Here is a 21,593-nt window from a genome sequence, read left to right as displayed (position 1 = left end):
GCCCGGAGGTAGAAGGGCTTCCAGGAACCCCAGTACCACCAAAAAAAAAAAAAAAAAAAAAAAAAACAAAAAACCCGAAATTCTAGAAAACAACTTTTATTCCCTGAAACCCCAAATCCTGAATAACAAGTACGCATCATTAATAAAATCCTTTCTTTTCATACAAATGAACTTAACTAAATAATTTACATATAAATACTTGTAACAAGCTTCCAGGTAATCTTGTAGAATTTTTCTCAAGAAATGTAACTATGTTTCCAAACAAGGAAGTTATGTTTAACAAAACACTTTTGGCTTCCTAGTTACCACAGTGCTCCTGACAGAGAAATATTTCACCATTTCCTTGTGAAACTTAATAGCTTTATTAAGTGTAGACTCATTAAAGCCTTACATAGTACTGTTAACACTGCTTTCTTTGGCATGAAAGAAGCGTGTTGAATTAACTCTAAAATAACAAAACTGCTTCATGCACAGCTTAGGTTAATGGGATATCTCAAAATTTTGACTGGATATAAAGAAAATTCATAAGATTAAGACAGCTAAAAGCAGACATACTTTAAGCGACATACACAAGTTCATGTACATAATACAGGTCAATATCTGCTATAGTTTCTAGGCTTAAACAAAAGCTAAGCCTTATTTTTTAGTGTATCTAAATATTACTTAAGATCTACAAAAAGACATAAAGGAAAATTTCTGAAATTCACTAAAATTTATAAAAAAGTAACATTAGATAACTTTTTAAAAGGTCAAGAATTACATTCTACTAAGTTTCTAAACAGTTTTCATCTCATATTTGCCATAAATTAGCAGATTATAAGAAAAAAGGCAGAGTTAAATTAACTGTGCATGCATGGCTTTAACATATATGTATGTTTTGAGTTGGTTAGGCATAATTATATTACAGAACTACAGTTTCAATTTTAATTCTTAGTTACAGGTTTACTGAATTTTACTAGAAAAAATAGCATTTGACTGGTTGTAAGCAGCTGATATGAAATACAAATATGACTAAAAGTAAGATTAAAACAATGCTTTGGGTTTTAGATTAAAACAACAACAACAACAACAAGATTTTCCTAGCGCCTAGATTTTTTTTTTAATAGATGGACATTTACTGCCACCATGTGGTGAAAGAAAATTAAGACTGGATCAGGAACGCCAACTAGAATGGAAAGCCTTTCTTACTTCCTGTGCTGGGGATTCAGCCCAGGGAGTGCTCCATCAGTAGCCCTTTTGATTACTATTATTTTTTATTTTGAGATGAAGTCTTTCTAAGTTGCCCACACTGGCCTCAAATTTGCATCCTCCTGCCTCGGCTCCTTGGGTTGCAGGGATTACAGGTGTGACCACATCTGGCAAAAGTTTATTTTCTTAACTGCCATGCTCACAACTCAGAGACATGGCTAACAAATATTTTAGCTTCTCTTACTAAGTCACTATGGAGTTGTCATTACTGTAATTTTTGAGACATCTATATTTGTTGGCTTCTGCCTTCTTTTTATGTTTCCATTTATTTACTACTTGCTCTATGGAATAGCAGCACCTTCTCATACTTGTTCTGAATTTATCCTTTCAAGTCAATACTCATCTTACCTATACTCTGATTTTATAAACTTCAATCGCATTTTTCTTAGCTGTTGGTGTTCATTTAACACACCCTAATCTTCATGTACTTTCAGATAGTAAACTTAGCTTCCCAACTACCAGATTTTAGTTTCTATACTCTGAACTTTAGAGCTTGATCAGGAAGTAGTAATTATTCATTGGTAAGATGTATAGATAAGTAAAGTTATGAACAGCATTCTAAAAACTGCACAGTTCATTCAATATCTGTATTTATATTGTGTTTAATTATTTTCTCTTATGTTGTTTGACATGCTATTATTTATGTCATAAAAAGCTCAACATATTAAGAAAGTGTTTAATGAAGCTAAGATCCACTTTAGGGAGGGAAGGATGATCCCAAAGTAAATATTCTATATACATGGACTGAATTTTCTTTCTTTACCTACAAGTAAACAGTGATTCTGCTTCAGGTAAGGGTCAACAAGGCTCCTTTTCACTTACTTTTTGACTCTCATCCTTCAACCGCTAAATAAAATGCCATTACCTGCGAACTCAGGGTAACAATTTTTCTTTCCTTTTTTTGCTTTTTTGCGAGTCAGGGGATGGAACCCAGAGGCATTTGACCTCTGACCTACACCCCCTGCCCTATTTTTTATTATTTATTTTGAAACAGGGTCTCACTGAGTTGCGGAGGGCCTCACTAAGTAGCTGAGGCTGTCCGCGAACCACGATCCTCCAGTCTCGGCCTCCCAAATGCCAGGATTACAAGCGTGTACCACCACACCCAGCTCAGGATAACAATTTTTAAAAAATTTATCAACTTTTTTTCCAAGAGGTACAATCAGATGTCTACTGAAAGATGGAGAAATATAGAAAATGTGGTATATAACTATAATGTAATGTTATGTAACCTAAAAAGAAGGAAGTTATGTTAAATACTACAAGGATGAACCAAATAAGCTAGTCACAAAATACATACCGACGTGTATGATCCCACTCATATGAAGTGGCTAAAGTAGTAAAAATCATAGAACTGGAAGGTACAAAAGTGGTTACCAAGGGTTGGGGGAAGGGAAGAATTATGTCTAAGGGGTATAAAGTTTCAGTGCTGCAAGATGAAAAGATCTAATGATCTACTCACTAAAATATAAATTTAATTAACTAAGTACATGTTAAGATGGCTAAACTGTTAAGTTTAACGCTGTGTTTTTTATGGTAATAAAAAAACAAGTCTGCCAACTTTTTTACACTAAAATGTAGAACTCAGTCTCCAGGTGTGGTGGCACACGCTTGTAATCCCAGCATTTGGGAGGCTTAGACAGGGGCATCACAGTTTGAGGACAACCCCAGTTACTTAGGCCCTTGGCAACTCAGTGAGACCTTGTTTCAAAATAAAGAATAAAAAAAAAATAGGGCTGGAGGTGTAGCTGGGGGGTAGAATGCCCCTGGAGGTTCCACCTTCAGTACTGCAAAAAAAAAAAAAAAAAAAAAAAATTAGAAGGCAGTCAATGGTTTTTTGAAAAGGTTATACGTTTCATTCCCGTGTGTGTGTGTGTGTGTGTGTGTGTGTGTGTGTGTGTGTGTGTGTCTGCCTGCCTGCCTGTGTTACTGGGGATGGAATGGAATCCAGGGGCATTCTACTTTTGAGCTACACCTCAACCTATTTTATTGTTTTTTTTTTTTTTGCGGGTCTGGGGATGGAACCCAGGGGATTTGCGGAGCCTCAAGTAGCTGAGGCTGTCCATGAACTGTGATCCTCCGGTCTCAGCCTCCCGAATGCTGGGATTACAAGCATGTGCCACCGCCCGGCTCTTGTGTCTTACTACATTGCAGAGAGTCTCACTAAATTGCAGAGGCTGGCTGCAAACCTGAGATCTTCCTGTCTCAGCTTTCCATGTACTAGGATTACAGGTGTGTGCCACCAAGGCCTGGCTCCTTACTTCCTCTTTATTTACATGTATGAATATCACCCAAGTGAAACACTATAACGTTTTATTTTGCTGACCTCTGTTAGTTTATACTGTCTAAGTACTCACTGATCCTAACCCTCACTCATTATACATGCTCAGTGAAGGCAGAGGTTTGCTTTTTCAGTTCGTACTTTGTGTGGTTGCTACTTTCTACTGTCAGGCAGGTGCATTACCAGTGCTCAGGCTGTTAGGTCTACTCAACACGCTCTACTTACAACACTTCACATGTAATGCAGTTTCGGGCTCACCCTGGAAGTCTCTTAAAATTATTGTGTGAATACCATGTAGTCATTTGATTTTTCAAAATTTATGTTTTGCTCAGCTTTAAAATCATGTAGTTATATATAAGACCCACATCATCCCTCTTAAAATATCCAACTTTAAATATATATGTTGAAGACCAAAATATCTGCCATAGTACTATATGAAGAGACCATTCAAACAATATAAAATGAAAATTATGGCTCTTGTCTTACTCAACATCAGTAACTCTGTAGTGGTTGCAGCTGTTAACAGCATGACCTCGTCTCAGGACTTATTATGGCAGTGTAGCTTACTGTGTATTGAACACAGTAATAACTGTTTTTTTCCTTTTTCTTGTCAAATTCAAAAGAGCGTAGAATGAGCGAGTGATCACTTTCATTGGCTGTATTTTCAATTTGCTCACTACACAACAGTTATTGTCCTCTCAGGGCTCAGAACACAATACCCCCTAAAATGCTACCTTGACATACTGAGGATTTTCAGCTGAAGGAAACAAAAAAATGCAAAAGGAAGGTTTCTCTGACCTTCTCCGCACTCTTTCTTGAAGCTGGCCACAAACACAAAAAGTCTTTTCATTCCTTTTCCCCTGAGGCATGCCATAAAACCTAGGAAGGTCACTCTCTGACCTTCTCTTTTTTTTCTTCCCTTGAAGACCCTCATGTGACAAGTGTCCCACCCTACAAAGGGAAGGAGTGTCACACACAGAGGCCAAGAAGAATGTGAACCAGCAGGCCTTGCTAAGTATCCCAAGTTGTTACCTGGCTTGTTACCTAGGGTACCGAGTCTCCTCCGTCCTCACTCATTTCTGCATAAATGTCCACAGAAATACAGTTTTCCCTGAGTCTTGGGTCTTTATTTCTGAAGGATTCTGCGTCGCACCAAACTTGTATTGAATAAATGTGTTGTGCTTTTCTCATTAATGTATTCTGTTGTGTGGTCTCAGCCTTGCAAGGGATAAAAAACAGATACTACTCCTTCTCTCTACCCCAACAAAGAAACCGAAATTTTCTCTCACAATATATATAGTAAAATAAAAAACTTACTTTTTGGGGGGTCAAGAAACTTGCAATTAATGATACCACTAGGAAAAATCAAAAGCTTTTGCTACTACATTTGGATTTAGTGGGCATTTCTGTGATTTCACTGCCTGCCTCTGTCCACAAATACTTATTATTAAATAAATATTATTAACTTTCTATATGCTGCCCACATACAAAAGAGTAGAGAAATAGGAAATGCCGCCAAAGTACCAAAATGGGAATATTTCAAGTAACAGGAGAAAAACCCCAGAAACCTCCAACTGAAAAACTGATCATTTAATTTAGTATTTTCAATAAACGAGAAGGTCGTGACTAATTGGAAAGGTACTAGTGACAGTGGTGATTACCGATGACAAGTGGACCCAGTACCCTGACAGTATCCATCACTTCTTTAACCCCAATTTCCATATCCCCAATCGTTTTGGCAAATCTTCCTGTAATCATCATATATTGTGTCTTTATACTTACCTGTTTACAATCAAATTCTTTGTTTTCTTAAATTGAGCCTCAAGTTTTTGCTAAAAGAGCATCTATAGTTAAAACCCTAGCCGATGAGAGGGAAATTATCTTGCTTTAATAATAAAATTGTTATTTTACTTTTCCAAATCCTTACCTGGAATACTAAAAATTTTTATAAAACGAATTAGGAACTATTTAGTCCACAACTATCCTCTGTATTCTAATAGTTTCTCCAAATATCATAACTACAGAAGCATGTATTAATGGATATGCCCCAAATAGAGATTATTTTCATCATAATGGTCACATGGGAATGGGGGCATAAACATGACATCTTCTATCACACTATAGGACTTGTTTATGTATGTTTACTGTTTGTTTCCCCATTCAAAATATATGTCCAATAGATATCCTCTGAAAATGCAAGATCCATGAGGGCAGGAACTGTGTTTTTGTTCAAGGAGCTATACTAGGGACCTAGAATAAGGCCTGTGACACAGTAGATGAGCAATATGCATGTGTGGAATGAGCTGCATTCTTTATGATAATGACCATGTAAACAGGTGTTGTGTATTACAACCGTATCTTACAGAGTGAGAAGCTGTAAGGGGGGAAGAGATCAAAGATTTTTATTATAAGGTCATCACACTGTTAAGTTGCGGAGATGGAACTCAAATCAGTATATTTGAATTCCTCAAATGCTATATGGCAGAAGATATTTAATGAACCACTTCAAAATGAAACCCTTAAAATATGTAGCAAAAATTATTTTAATATTAAACAATAATGTGTTGTCCTTCATCTCTTTATATAAAAGGTAATTTTTTCTTTTATTTTCTCTTTCTTTTCTATTGCACTGGGGATTGAACCTAGGGGCATTCTATCTCTGAGCTATACCCCAGCCTTTTATTTTTTGTTGGGAAATATGGTTTTACTAGGTTTCTGAGAGTCTCACTAACTTGCTGAGACGGCTCTCAGACCTACAATCCCCTCTGAGCATACTAAGTACTAGGGTTACAGATGTGTGCCACCATACCTGGCTGCGCTAGGCTCTTCTGTTTTTGTTTTTTTTTCTATACTGGGGATTGAAGCCAGGAGCATTCTACTTCTGAGCTATACCCCCAGACCTATTTTTAAATTCATTATTTTGAAACAGGGTCTTACTAAATTACAGAGGGCCTCACTAAGTAGCTGAGGCTGGCTGTGAAGCTGCAATTCTCCTGCTTCAGTCTCCCACGTACTGGGATAATAAGCAATCGCCACCTTGTGCTAGGCTCTTGACAGAATAAAAGAACCAAATTCCAAGAGTGGCATTAACATAAAATTAATTCTATTGTGTCTATATCAAGCTGTCTGAATTCTAAAAACATGAGATATTAAGTATTTCCTGGGCCGGGCGTGGTGGCGCACGCTTGTTAATCCCTGTGCTTGGGAGGCTGAGACAGGAGGATCGCAACAGGTTCGAAACCAGCCTCAGCTACTTAGTGAGGCTCTCAGCAACTTAGTGAGACCCTGTTTCTAATAAAATATAAAATAGGTCTGGGAGTATAGCCCAGAGGTAGAAAGCCTCTGGGTTCCACCTCCAGTGCCACCAAAAAAAAAAAAAAAAAAGTTTTTCCTGATTTTGATTTAATTCTGTTTATAATATTGTTAAATTGGGAGGATTACACTTTTGGTTGAGAAGTGATAAATCTTTAAGAAATAAACTAGTACATGGAATGGTTCCATGAGAGTCAATTTCATGTGTCCACGTGGCTAGGGAACAGTTTATTTGGTTAAATATTATTCTAGATGTTCCTGTGAAAGCATTTTTTCAGTTGAGATTAACATTTAAATCAGTAAACTTCAAATAAATAGATCACTCCCCATAATGCATGTGGGCCTTATCAGTTGAAGGCGTTAATCAGTAAGCTTCAAATAAATAGATCACTCCCCATAATGCATGTGGGCCTTATCAGTTGAAGGCGTTAATAGAAAAAGACTGACCCACAAAGGAAAGGAGTCTGCCAGCTACTGCTTTTGGACTTGGACTGCAAGTCTTTCCCGGGTATCAAGCCCACCGGCCTCCCTGGAGATTTTGGACTAGCCAAAGTTCCACAATTATATGTGCCAATTTATTAAAATAAGCTTTTCTCCCTCTTTCCCACTCCTCAATCTCAATCTCTTCCCCCTCCCCCCCCCCTTTTTTTTTTGCAGTGCGATACTGGGGCTGGAACCCAGCAGCATTCTACCTCCAAGCGACACCCTCAGCCCTGTTTTTTATTCTTTATCTTGAAACAGGGTCTCACTGATTTGCGAAGGGCCTCACTAAGTAGCTGAGGCTGGTTTTGAACCTGTACAACCCTCCTGTCTCAACCTCCCAAATGCTGGGATTACAAAGCATGCACCACCACACCTTGCTCGTTCACACTCTCTCTCTCTCTCTACACACACACACACACACACACACACACACACACACACACACACACACATGGGACCTGGGATTACAAGCATGCACCACCACACCTTGCTCGCTCGTGCTCTCTCTCCACACACACACACACACACACACACACACACACACACACACCCTGTTGTTTCTGTTTCTCTGGAGAACCCTGATTGATAGTTATAAATAAAACTAAATGGTTTTTTTGTTCAATAGCTATTAGTATATCAAAAACAACTAGGAAGCGGGCATGGTGGTGCATACCTGTAATACCAGTACCTGGGAGGGGGAGACATGAAGATAGTAGGTTTGAGGCATGCCTCAACCACTTAGTGAGACCTTATTTCCAAATAAAAAATAAAAAGGGCTCTGGGTGTAGCTTAAAGGTAGAATGCCACAGTATTCAATCCCCAACACAACACACATACACAAAAACAAAAACTAAAACTAAACTAAACCCCTTGGAACCCTATGAATCAAACTAAATTAATTATGCTTTCTTATGAATAACATACTAAAGGTGCAGCAAGGATGAAACACAGTAAAATCTGAGATATAAAGCCATTATTAACCTTTGCGTGTGAAAAGTAGAAATACTTACCTTATTATATAGTAGTAAAAATATGCCACAATGATAAGTCTAGCATTGCAAGCTATTATCTTTTTCTTTCTTTTCTTCTTAGCAGACTATAATAATGTGATAGTATTCTGGAATATCTGATCGATGCTATAATCAAAACAATAAGTCTACCTTCCTATAAAGAGTTATAGGTATGATGACCATATAATTTATCAACTAGGTTGGGAGACTTCTGAAAATGAATTGGGTGTTATTAATGCTTACATCAGGAATAATGAGGATCATCCTAAGTAAATCAGAACATATGAGTCACCCTAGTAAAAGCTAAAGTATCCTTCTTTCCTTATTTATGGCACCTGAAAGAGATGTCCTACATTTCTTATGTATTGCCTAAATTTCCTGACAGAGTATCATAAGATTAGAAAACAAATGATTACTCATGTACATAATAATCATTTGAGTAATTATATAACAATTTTCAGAAATGATCCATATTATGATTTTGAAAGCAATTGATTATAAAAATGAGTTATGAAAAAAGCTAAACTTTGGCTCACAGGTCAATATCACAGATTTGCTTTCTCAGTTTTTAAGATGACTACTTCTCGGCAGTCAGCATTCCTTAGTTCCAGTTTTCTATGATTAACTTTTATATTCCTTAACACAAATCTTGAGAAAATCTTTATAGAAAAAGTTGGAGTTTCTTCTAGCAATGATCAAAACCATACAAACCTCTGTCAGTTGCTTCAGCTGTCCTTTACTGGTAATTAATTCTTCTGCTAGGTCATTCTTTTTCACCTGGAGTTCACAAATTTCTTTTTTTAATGGATTCACTAGCTCATAGAACCGAATCTTAAAAAAAAACAAAACAAATTATTTTAAAAACAGTCAAAATAATAAGCAGTATTGAAATTAAAATAATTAAAATCTGCAGTACAGTAGTCCACCCTTATTCATACTTTCACTTAACATGATTTCAGTTACCCACAGCAAAGAGTAACTTGAAATTATTAATTGAAAATTAATTCCAGAAATAATTTTAAATAATTTTTATAAAAATATACTATTGTGTGCATGTATGCCTGTGCCATCTGTACTCCATTAAGATGTATGACTACAATGCACTAAAACATACTATTGTAATTGTTCAATTTATTGTTAGTTCTCATTGTTAATCTCCTATAGTACCTTATTCATAAATTAAACTTTATCACAGGTCTGTATATATAAGAAAAGACAAATTATATACTATAAAGAATTAAGTACCAGTTTCGAGCATTCACTGAGGGTCTTGAAACTTTATCCTCCATGGATGAGTATCGGTAATAAGTCAAGTTTAATCATCAGTAATAAAAAGAAAATATCTACAATATTAAGTAAGACAGTCAATAACTAAACCTATCCGCTAATATTTTTTTAAGTCAATGTTCAATAAAGTTACCTTAAGAACCAGACGATCAGTGACCCCCACACTCGGCAGCTCTTTCCTCTCTTCTAATTGCGCTCCACTTACCACTTACTCCTCCCACTGCTCATTCCACGCTATCTGCTTGCAAACTGCCTAAATATATCAAGTGTGCGAAGGCCTCACTCTTGCTTTCTCCTGTGCCAGTAGTGTTCTTCCTGCATATAAATGCATGGCTCATGCCTGATCTGTCTTCAGGTCTTGGTATCATCTTACCAGCAAAGCCTTCCCCGATTCCCTTCTGTGACTTAAATAGCGCCCTGACTTGGCAGCACTCCCTATTCTTCACTCCTGTTCCTTTCGCCATAGCACTTCTGACAAACAGACATTCCACGTATTTAATTTTTAACTTACTGTGTGTTGTTTCACTGGACTATAAGCTCTATGAAAGCAGGAATTTTTGTTTGGTTTATATATTACTCTATCTTCAAGGCCTAAATATAAATCTGTAATAAACATTCAGTAAATGAAGTCTATTCTTTTTTTTTTTTTTTTTTTTTTGGTGTCTGTGTCTCTTTGTTTGTGTGTGTGGTACTAGGGATGGGACCCAGGGCTTCACACATGCTAGACAAACACTTGACCACTAAGCTTTTTATCACCAGCCCTATGCTTTGTTTCTGTCCCAGGATCCTGGCAAAGCTCTACTTACTGATGTCACTGTAGGGTAGGAATAATTAGGATGAATCAGGAGGTATCTTTGATATTACTACTACCACCATTCAATTCAGACCTCTCTCCCACTCATAATTTTCTTGGGGAACTTGCCTGCCCTAACTCAATAAAATGTTCCATCTGACCAAGTCCCATAGGACTAAGAAGTCATCCACAAGTAAGGAGCGAGTGATTAGGGATCATTTATAATATAGATGTATAATCTGAAACTCCTTAATATATAACATGATGGCTCTTAAAGCTACTGGGATGTGTGCTTGTATATTCTTTTATTTTTTTGAGACAAGGGTTCCCAGTATGTTGCTTAGGTTGGCTTTGAAATTCTGAATTCAAGCAATCCTTCTGCCTCAGCCTCCTAAGTATCTGGGACCATAGGCATGTGTCACCATGCCTGGGTCTGCATTTTTGTGTACAAAAAAACTTTTTCAGTTTTAACTTCTAATATGGCAAATATTGGTATACATAGCCTATATCATATAAACAAAAGCTCTTTGGGGTGGGGTCCTCAAAAATAGAGTATAAAGATATGCAGATATCAAACAACTTGAGACTACTGCCATAGATTAATACTAGGTATAGAGTTATGTACTAATACTGCAACCAAAATTCTGAACTAATCTATCACCACAAAGCTCTTCCTCATTTTACCCTTTTATAATCACACCAACTCCATCCTCCCTCTAACTAACCTTGGTTAGAGACTGCGATCTATGGTTTATCTTGTGTGTGTGTGTGTGTGTGTGTGTGTGTGTGTGTGTGTGTGTGTTACTGGGGATGGAACCCAGAGGCTTTCTACTTCCGGGCTATACTCCCAGACCTATTTTTTATATTTTTTTATTTGGAAACAGAGTCTCACTAAGTTGCTGAGAGCCTCATTAAGTAGCTGAGGCTGGCTTCGAACCTGTGCGGTCCTCCTGTCTTAGCCTCCCAAACACGGGGATTACAAGCGTGCGCCACCACGCCTGGCTATCTACATAATTTTTTAGAACATTATAAAGGATCACTTTATAATAAAATAACTGTTTTCTATGAACTACATAGTCTTAACTTCAGAGCCAGCCAGGGATAGCGGCAAATGCATATAATCTCACTATCTGGGAGGCTGAGACAGTAGGAGCACAGGTTTGAGACCAACCTCAGCAACTACTAGACTCTCAGCTACCTAGGGAGACCTGTTTCAAGAGAAAAAAAAATTTTTTTTAAAAAGGGCTGTGCGTGTAACTTGGATGTAGAATGCCCCTGAGCTCAATAACTAATACAACAAACAAACAAACCCACTTTAGAGCCCTTATTGTTTTTTTTTTTTTTTTTTGGTGGTACTAGGGGTGGAACCCAGAGGCTTTCTACCTCCGGGCTATACTCCCAGACCTTTTTTATATTTTATTTGGAAACAGGGTCTCACTAAGTTGCTGGAAGCCTCACTGAGTAGCTGAGGCTGGCTTCGAACCCGTGCGATCCTCCTGTCTCAGCCTCCCAAGTGCGGGGATTACAAGCGTGCGCCACCACGCCTGGCAAGAGCCCTTATTATTATTGTTTGACTTTGAAAATAAAGCAAATCTGGTGATCTGAACATCATTTACCATGTTTAGACCAGGGCCCTAAGATAACTTATTGATTCAGTAATTTAAAAATAATAGCTAATACAAGCCGGGTGTGGTGGCGCACACTTGTAATCCCTGCACTTGGGAGACTGAGAAAGGAGGATCGCACAGGTTTGAAGTCAGCCTCATCTACTTAGTGAGGCTCTCAGCAACTTAGTGAGACCCTGTTTCCAAAGAAAATATAAAAAAGGTCTGGGAGTATATCCTGGAGGTATAAAAGCCTCTGGGTTCCACTCCAGTACCACCTAAATAAATAAATAAATAAATAAATAAATAAATAAATAAATAAAATAGCTAGTACTACATAAATGGTAAATTCTAGCCTGAAAATATATGTAGTTTTTAAAAAAGTAATACAACACACTTACAGATACATATTCAGGAATAGAAAGCTGATCTTCAGGAAAAGCTTTAAGTTTTGAGTATTGCTCTTCTGTTAACTCCAAGTCGCGCAGGTTTCGACGAATATCTCCAGCTTTTTCTCTCAGCTGAGTATTTGTCTCTTCTAGTTGTTTCTGCCTCAATAAAATGGTTTCCATTTCTTGTTTCACTAGTTCTTGATATTTTCTACATTAGGAGAGAATTCATGGTATGTTTTAAAAAAAATTTTAGATTTAACTTTTTCAAAGTTCTCTATTTATAGTAACATACAATTAAAGAAACCCATTTAGGTCCTGCTAAATGCTTATTTACTTAACTAGTTAAACATAAAATGACAATGCAATACTAATTAATAAATGCATAGAGATATAAATTACTAGAGAATTTATAATTTTTTTTTTTTGCACCGGGGATTAAACCCGGGGTGTACTATCTCTGAGCTATATCCCTAGCCCAGTTTTTTTTTCTTTTGAAACAGGATCTTGATAAATTTCTGAGGCTGGTCTTGGAACTCCAATCTTCCTGTCTTTGCCTCCCAAGTACTGGGATTACAAGTGTGTGCCACCACACACTGTTGAGAACTGATATTCTTAAAAAATAATTTTAGCCAGGCGTGGTGGCGCACACTTGTAATCCCTGCGCTTGGGAGGTGGAGACAGGAGGATCGTGCAGGTTCGAAGCCATCCATGCTGGCTTAAAAGACCCTGTTTCCAAATAAAGAAAGTATAAAATAGGTCTGGGAGTGTAGCCCGGAGGTAGAAGGGTTTTCAGGAACCCCAGTATAGTACCACAAAAAAAATAGTAAGAATAATTTTAAAAATTCAAGTTATAGAATCATACATTTAGAATCATACATTTCCTCTAAGTTTTAAGCCTTATACATCTGCTCTGGACCCTATTTTTTATAGTAATTTTCATTTCTCTTCGATCCTGCTACTTCAAGGAATATCTTTTAAGATGGCAACAATGAACCACCATAAAAGCATTCAACCAATGAGGCTAATCTGCATGTACCACTCTCAACGAACATACACAGCAGACATCGTTACTCTTAGTTGTCTATTCAAGGATTTTAAAGTGGGAAGGGACAATCTGATTCTCCTCCTCCATACTTTATCACTTTCGTTAACAGACAAATGTGCTGCTATTTCTCCCATCTTAAAACAAAAGAGCAAATGAAGCCAGGACTCTTGACTCTGCTCCACTTTTCCCTGTCTGCTCTCCAGGAGCAAGACTACTCAATCTGTGAATTCTGTCTTTAAATCTTTTTCTCTTACAAACCCATGCTAACTGGGGTTTTACCCTCTTTACTTAAATCTCAGTGGCATCCAGATTGCTAATAACCAATTCTTTGTTCTTTTCATCTGTGACCTAATAATAGCACTTGACACATTTGATCTTTCCTTCCCTAAAATGTTTTCTCCGTTTTTTGGCCTCCACGACACCACACTTTCTTCATTATTCTTCCATTTTTCTATGGTATCCTCTCAGTCATCTTTGCAGTGCTGTTGGAACAATTGGTCCCATGTTTAATTACTGCCTTGGGAAACTCATCCATTCTCTTGACTTAAATACTGGCTATGTCCTGATGACTCTCAGATCTGTCCCTTCAGACCAGACTTTCCAAACACCTCTTGCTATAGTTTGGATTTAAAATGTGCCCCAGACCTTGTGAGGTAGACATGGTGCCGTGTTTATAGGCAGAATTTGGTTGCTGGGGAGAGTGCCTGGGGAAGGGTCGGGGACAGTGTTTTACTCCCTGGCTGCTTTTGACTTCCTGCTCCTCTCTCCTCTGCCATCAGGAGCTGACACAGCTCTCACCCTCTCTCTCTGCTCCCCACCATGATGCCCTGAGGACCGGGAGCCATGGTTACAGTTTGGAAGCTGGTCTAATGTGGACTGAAATCTCTAGAAGTATGAGCAAAACACTTCTTCCTCTAGGTTTTGCACATCAGATGTTTGGGTCACAGCAGCAAGAATACTGACTTAAAACACCCCCACATGATTTCTAACAAGCCAACTCTAACTTAATATGCCCCCACTCAAACTCTGGCTCTTTAGTCTCAAACACATTCCACCACTATTTCCTCTGTCAGAGTTGAAGTCATCTTCAATTTTTTCATTTATTCAGGCCCAAAATGTTGGTGCAATCCTTGACACTTCTCTTTCTCTTAAACTCCACATTTAAAACCTCGTGACATCCTGTCAGCTTTACCTTCAAAATATATTCAGAATTCAACCACTGTTTAGCACTTCGGCTATCAACAGCAGTGTGCAAGTCTCCTTACAGTAGCCCTTTCAGCAGTACCACTCCATCTGGAAAAGGACTAAACAGTGTTATCCCCAAAGCACCAGCATCACCTGGGAACCTGGCAGAAGTGCAAATTCTCAGAACCCACCCCAGATCCGAATTTCTGAGGACTAAAGCAGGTAATCTTAAGAATAATAAATATACTGGGTTTAGGCTTGTTTGAGAGTAACAATGAACTCTTGATAAGCACACAGGTGAGCTGGCGAAAGTAAGCAAGCATTAGCAGAAAGTACATCAAGTCAGAAAAGTTCAATATGACAGTCAATCAGTATATTTTATAGAGTAAATAAAGAAAGCTTAATCTCAGCAGCAAGCTAAGAAGTGGTCCGTTTAGGTAGCTTTCTTTGCATTTATGGTTCACTTAAATTGGCCAGTGCTCACTGAATGAATGTAGATTTTTTTTTACTTTTTGTATTTCGTGTTTTGTATCAACCTTTATTTCAGTGGTTGGTGTGAAAATTATTACCCTCTCTGACTTAAAGTTTCTCTTAAAAATTTAACTTACTATAACTTGCATAAACAGGAAATAAGATAACTTTTAATTGCTCAACAGATGCTGTTATTTTGTGAATATTTTTTTTTACCTGGCGTCCTTCTGTTGAAAAGTCAGTTGGTTGTCTAGTCTCAGAGTTAGTACTTGCTTCTGGTGAAGTGCATCGTTAAGTTTCTCCTCCAACTCTTCAATCTCAATAAAGAAAATAAATTATGTGTTCAATTTTCAAATTTTCAAAAGTAAAAGTCTTTGGGTTCAAAAATAAAAGTATTTTTTTAAATAACCACTTAAAGAAATATGATAAAAATACAAATTTTTGGTAATGGTCTACAAACTACAAAGTCTACTCTTACTATGGGTTGGACTCCTATTTCATAGCTGAGTATGGTGGTGCATACTTGTAATCCTAGTACTCGGGAGGCTGAGACTGGAGGATCGCAAGTTCAAGGACAGCCTCAGCAAGTACTGAGACTTATCAACCTAACAAGACCTTGTTTTAAAATAAAAATAAAAAAGGGCTAGAAATAATAATAAAATAGGCTCAAAGGTAGAATGCCCCTCACTTCAATCCCTAGTACTACGAAACAAACACACAAACAAAAAACTGCTGCTTCATAGGTTTTTTTTTTTTTTGGCCAGGTTATCTTTAAGACTATTTTCTCCCCTCTTAACCTATGCTTATTGAGCAGCTCATGAAGCACTGGCGTTTCATGCTGGTGCCTCGCCCATGTAATTATTTCTAGGCTAGACCCAGCAGTTACCATTTTTCTGACTACTAGGCATCTTTAGTTGACTACCACATGGCTGATGCTCTACGTACCTCAAATGAAATGATTAATGGGCATTATCTAATCCTGTGTGTGTTGAATCTCCCTATATTCCAAAGCAAAAAAAAAAAAAGCATGTGTGATATGCTTGTCTGGATTGTTATTATAATGATTTTCTCATTGATTTTCCTATCTACAGTTTTACCAACCTTTAAAAGAAATAAATAAAGGAAGGAAGGACAAAACAAAAAAAACCCTCAAAAATAAAAAACAAAAGAATACATATGGTCCAGAAAGCAGAAAACACTGCTTAGCAGAAAACAGGCAAAATTTGCTGACTCCTTATTTCAAGTAAAAACATTCCCATTGCTGGGCGTGGTGGTGCACGCTTGTAATCCCAGCATTCGGGAGGCTGAGACCGGAGGATCGCGGTTCACGGACAGCCTCGGCTACTTAGTGAGGCCCTCCACAACTCAGTGAGACCCTGTTTCAAAATAAAGAATAAAAATTTGGGCAGGGGGTGTAGCTCGGAGGTCAAATGCCTCTGGGTTCCATCCCCAGACCTGCAAAAATAAATAAATAAATAAATAAATAAATAAATAAATAAAATAAAAATAAAAAATAAATAAAAACATTCCCATTGCTAAATGGGGATACAACAGTAACAATATAGCTATAGTTCAATAAATGAAGCTATAAACAAGTATATTATTTATAATAATAATAATATATACATAAATGTAAAAACTTTGCCATTGCTACATGGAATAGCTCAGCAAGTGAAGCTATAAATGTTATTTATAATAATAATATAAAATAAATGTTTTTTCATATATCAGATATTTAAGATTTTACCTGCATTGATTAACTTTATCTTCACAGCAATTTCACAAAGTAAATACTGCTATTATTTTACAGGCTATCAAATAATTTTAAAAAAAGGTATAGAATTTGCACAAGGCACCTGGAAGGCTAGAACTGAATCCTAAACTATGTGTACCTAGAACGGTAGTTCTGTTCTATTACACTAGAGAGCCTCTCATGAATCAGCCACCATTTCTATAGGAAAAACTTATACTTAGAAAAAACAAAAGTTATTTATCACTTCTATAGGAAAATCTCACTACTTAAAAGCAAGTAAGACTATTTACAACTAAGTACAGTAAAAGTTGAAAACAAGATGTGGCCAAACAAAATATAGTTCTGGATGTGGTATACAGCTGGCAGTCAATGGGGAACTGTTGAATGTGGTATACAGCTGGCAGTCAATGGGGAACTGTTGAATGAGTGGGTGGACTAGTGACTATGAACTCAGGATTTTTCAATGAGTTGCTTAAAGTTAATCTTGAGGTGCAGGGCTGTATAAGCCATAGCATACATCTGAGTCCATTTGAGGAGAAAAAGCATCACGAGTAAAGGGATAGGGCTCACTGGATACACTCTGAACATGTCAGGTAATCTGGTTAGTGTAGGGTAGGTGACTGTGTAGGGGCCTAACAGGCAGTGTTTGGAGATTCACTTTTGCAGAGTATGGGATCTTGACGAGGTTTGACTCCTACCTGGCGCCACCGGCACCATGTGAATGGCCTTGGGTGTGTTATTTACCACTCTGTGGATTTGTTTCACCAAGTACTTACTATGTTCCAGACACTATTTAAATGCTGAAGATAAAACAGTAATATAAATATACCCCTGTCCTTGCGGTCCTCATCATCTATCAAAAGAGACAAACACTTAAACTTAAAATGGAGGGGGTAAAGAAATGAGAATGCTATTTTCGCTGCTAGCAACAGCTCATACTTGTTTTGTACTTATTGTTTGTATCCCACATTCATGTATTGAAACTTTAATTTTTTTTTTTAAATTTTTGGTACTGGGGGTTAAACCCAGTGCATTTTACCTCCAAACTATACTCCCAGCCCTATTTTTATTCTTTATTTTGAAACAAGGTCTAAATTGCAGAGGGCCTTATGAAGTAGCTGAGGCTGGCAGCAAACCTGGGATCTTCCTGTCTCAGCCTCCCAGGTGCTAGGATTACAAGTGTGCATCATGACACCCAGCTCATATATTGAAAAGTAATCACTAGCACACCCTTCTGCGATGTAAAGACACAGAAAGGGATATTCAACCAAGAAAAGAATAGAACCTGACCATATCTACACCCTGATCTTGGACTTTCTAGCTTTCAAAGTGATCCAAAGTAAATTCCTGTTCTTTACACAGTATTAAGTCTGTAGTATTTTGTTACAGCAGCTCAAATAGTCTTAAGACACTAAGTAACAGGTTCTAGTTTAATTTAGCTGATACATCAATATGTCTGAGAAGACTCCTCTCTCCTCAAAAGAACCTATAAGTCAATATTTTTTGTAAGACAAAAAGAAAAATGAGACAACACATGAAAAGTCTTAGAACAGTGTCTGCATAGCATAAGCATCTTATAAATGTTAGTGATTAATACTTTTTTTTTTAAAACCAGGTGCATGCTTGTAATCCCAGCACTTGGGAGGCTGAGACAGGAGGACAGCAGGTGCCCAGACAGCCTCAGCTACTTAGTGAGGCCTTTTGCAATGTAGGGAGACCCTATTTCAAAATAAAAAATAGGGCTGGGGGTGTAGCTTGGGAAAAAATGCCCCTGGGTTCAATCCCCAGTACTGCAAAATAATAATAATAATAATAATAATAATAATAATAATAATAAATTACCTAGCCGACACTTGTAATCCCCACGCTTGGGAGGGAGACAGGAGGATTGCGCAGGTTCGTAGCTAGCCTCGCTGGCTTAGGAGACCTTGTTTTAAAAAAAAAAAATATGTAAAAATAGGTCTGGGAGTGTAGCCTGGAGGTAGAGGGTTTCCAAAAACCCCAGTACCACCAAAACGAAAACAAAAACAAAAACAAAAAAAGAACCCTAAATTACTTCTTTACCTCTGAGCTACACCTTCAACCCTATGTTATGATTTTACTTTGAAACAGAGTCTCACTAAGTTGCATAAGGCCTCATTAAGTTGATGAGGCTGGCTAGACCCTGTGATCCTCCTGTCTCAGCATCTCAAGGACCGGGATTACAATCATATGGCACCAGGGCTGGTTGGGTTTGAGTTTTTTGTTTTGTTTTGTTTGTAGTACTGGGGATGGAATCCAGGGACATTCTACCTCCAAGCGACACTCCCAGCCCTATTTTTTATTCTTTAGTTTGAAACAGGGTCTCACTGAGTTGCAAAGGGCCTCAGTAACTGAGGCTATCCACCAGCCACGATCCTCCTCTCTCAGCCTCCCAAATGCTGGGATTACAAGCCTGTACCACCATCCTCGGCTTGGGTTTGAGGTTTTGACACTGTATTTTCCTACAGAGGTATGGTCAAGTTATTTTTCTAGGGGCAGGACACTGAAATATATTGGTATACATAGGCAAGAGCTAAAATAGAAAACTGGCTTAACAAGAGAAGATGTACATGTAACAACAAAATGGAGTAGAAGGAGCTGGGACAGGAACAAAGGTGGAGGGTTTACTATGGGAAAGAAGAGATTTCTCAGACACAGAAGTAGTAACAACAAAAACGGTCTCCTGTATTTCTGAAATCACTGTATATTTCCTAGGACTAGTGACAACTTGACCAGATCTTACATAAACTACTTTGTATCTATAAATAACCACACCAGGTAGAAAAACAAGGGCTAAGACATTCTTATTTTCATGAGAAATACCACTTGCTAGGGACTGAAGTTCCTAAATTTATGACTTCAACTATGACACAGTAACAGAGAGACACTGTAACTAGCAAAAGGAAAAGACCAAGGAAATCAAATTTCTAGTGAAAGGACAATACAGATGCAAGAATATCATAGTATTAAATTTTCCTACTAAACCTGTCACACCAGGGTTAGTGGAACAAAAACAACTTGGCTAGAAATTATGCCTAAGATAATTTTGTGAAAATTGGGCCAACAGAGGTAATTTATCTCTGCTCTCATTTAAATGACTCCACTTTTCAATATTCAAAGTATTAAAAGGCTAGTGTGGATAAGGAATATAAGTGTATCATTTTAAGATCAAATAATATGTAATAAATTCTTTTTTATCTGCAGTTTAACGACAACAAAGCACACAAATAAAAAAATTTACACCTGTTCTTACCTTTGTAAGATAATCCACTTTCAAATTATCAATCATCATATTTTTCTGGGATAGTTCTATTTTTAGTAACTGTATATTATGAAGTAGTTCTTTTCTTTCAATTAGCTGCCTGGTGATTTTGACTTTACCCTCTCTCTCTTCTGATGAGGAAATGTCATCTGTAGGGACTGTTGTCTCTAAACTAATATCTTCCGATTCCAGAGAACTTGAGATATTCACTTTTTTTGCCTCCTTAGGGATTTTTCGAGACATTTTTATTATTATTATGAGTCAGTTTTCTTTTCCAATTCAATCTTCTGTTGATTAAAAAGACACAACAATTTAAGTTGATTTAAACACTAATAAAAGCATGGAGCATGTTAATGAGATATTAAAGAATCCCTAAATAATCCCTAGTCACTAGGCAATCTGGAGGACCCAAACTTAAGACCAATCACTACAGTAAATTACTGCTCAAGTCAAACACTGACTCATTCAATCTTACTATAAACTCAGCCCTTTGATGAGTTAAAAAGGTCTCTGGGACAGGAATTCTATTTTGAGGAAACAAAGAAATGTACAAAATAAAGGACAAAGGCCATTATTCAAGAATGCACCCAACACAATTCAAGAATGCACCCAACAAAAGAAACACAAGCGCCGAGAAAAGGGAATCACTTTTGAGACAGATGGTCAGAGTAAGCTTATATAGAGGTAGGATTTAAAATCCTGAAGGATTTGGGCAGGAGTAGTAAAATAGGAAAACCGTGCAGGTATTAAGGTTGCTCTAGAGGTGGAGGAAGTGTAAACAACTGCGGGAGAGAGTGTAAGTCCAACTATAGCAAATCTGATCAATTTGAATAGCGGACTCCCACACACCCTTAAACAGCAAGACTGGAGGGTCTCGTGTATTCGGGTTTCTTTCTACAGGCAATCAGCCACGACTGAGGAGTTTTAAAATGGGGAAAGAATGAGAAAAAAAAATTTTTTTTTAATAGGCCACCTAGATCGCAGGTTGAAAACAAGGGGGGTGGGGGAGAGAAGAAGAAGAAGAAGAAGAAGAAGAAGAAGAAGAAGAAGAAGAAGAAGAAGAAGAAGAAGAAGAAGAAGAAGAAGAAGAAGAAGAAGAAGAAAAAGAAGAAGAAGAAACCCTCGAATATTCTAAATAGAGAATTTTAGCAACTTTGGAGAGAATTTTAGCAACTCCCTTGTTTAACCAGCACACTATATAAAAAGTTATTTATGGTATTGTGTATTTCCGTTTTGCTTGATTGAATGATTGATTGAATGATTAGGAAAGCGGTGTGTGGCCGGAAAAGAGAACTATAGTAAGATCGGTCTCCTTCCTTCTTTTAAAGGCAAAGAAAGGCAAACCAAAGACAACCCCTTTCTAGAACATGAAGGGTCAGGGCTGCCCAATGTTTGGGGTGAAGGGTACGCCCCGAATTTGGCGCCATCGGAGAACTCTGCCCCGTG

The 21,593-nt window shown here is 37.5% G+C and overlaps 1 protein-coding gene across 1 annotated transcript in view; it reads right to left on the bottom strand.

The window, feature by feature from the left end:
- The window catches only part of PIBF1 (progesterone immunomodulatory binding factor 1), a gene marked incomplete at both ends in the record, with an annotated part of 236,318 nt that extends 215,928 nt beyond the window's left edge, over positions 1 to 20,390 (bottom strand). The window contains 4 exons of the mRNA XM_080689517.1: positions 9,046 to 9,165; positions 12,420 to 12,618; positions 15,328 to 15,428; positions 20,139 to 20,390. Of these exons, the coding sequence (XP_080545643.1) occupies positions 9,046 to 9,165; positions 12,420 to 12,618; positions 15,328 to 15,428; positions 20,139 to 20,390 (672 nt within the window). The remainder of the gene's footprint in view (positions 1 to 9,045; positions 9,166 to 12,419; positions 12,619 to 15,327; positions 15,429 to 20,138) is intronic.
- Positions 20,391 to 21,593: the final 1,203 nt, after the last annotated feature.

Source organism: Muscardinus avellanarius (assembly GCF_963383645.1).
Source record: "Muscardinus avellanarius genome assembly, chromosome: 2".
Lineage (NCBI taxonomy): Eukaryota > Metazoa > Chordata > Mammalia > Rodentia > Gliridae > Muscardinus > Muscardinus avellanarius.
Note: the sequence above shows the minus strand (reverse complement) of the source record. Positions and strands in the feature narration are given on the sequence as shown.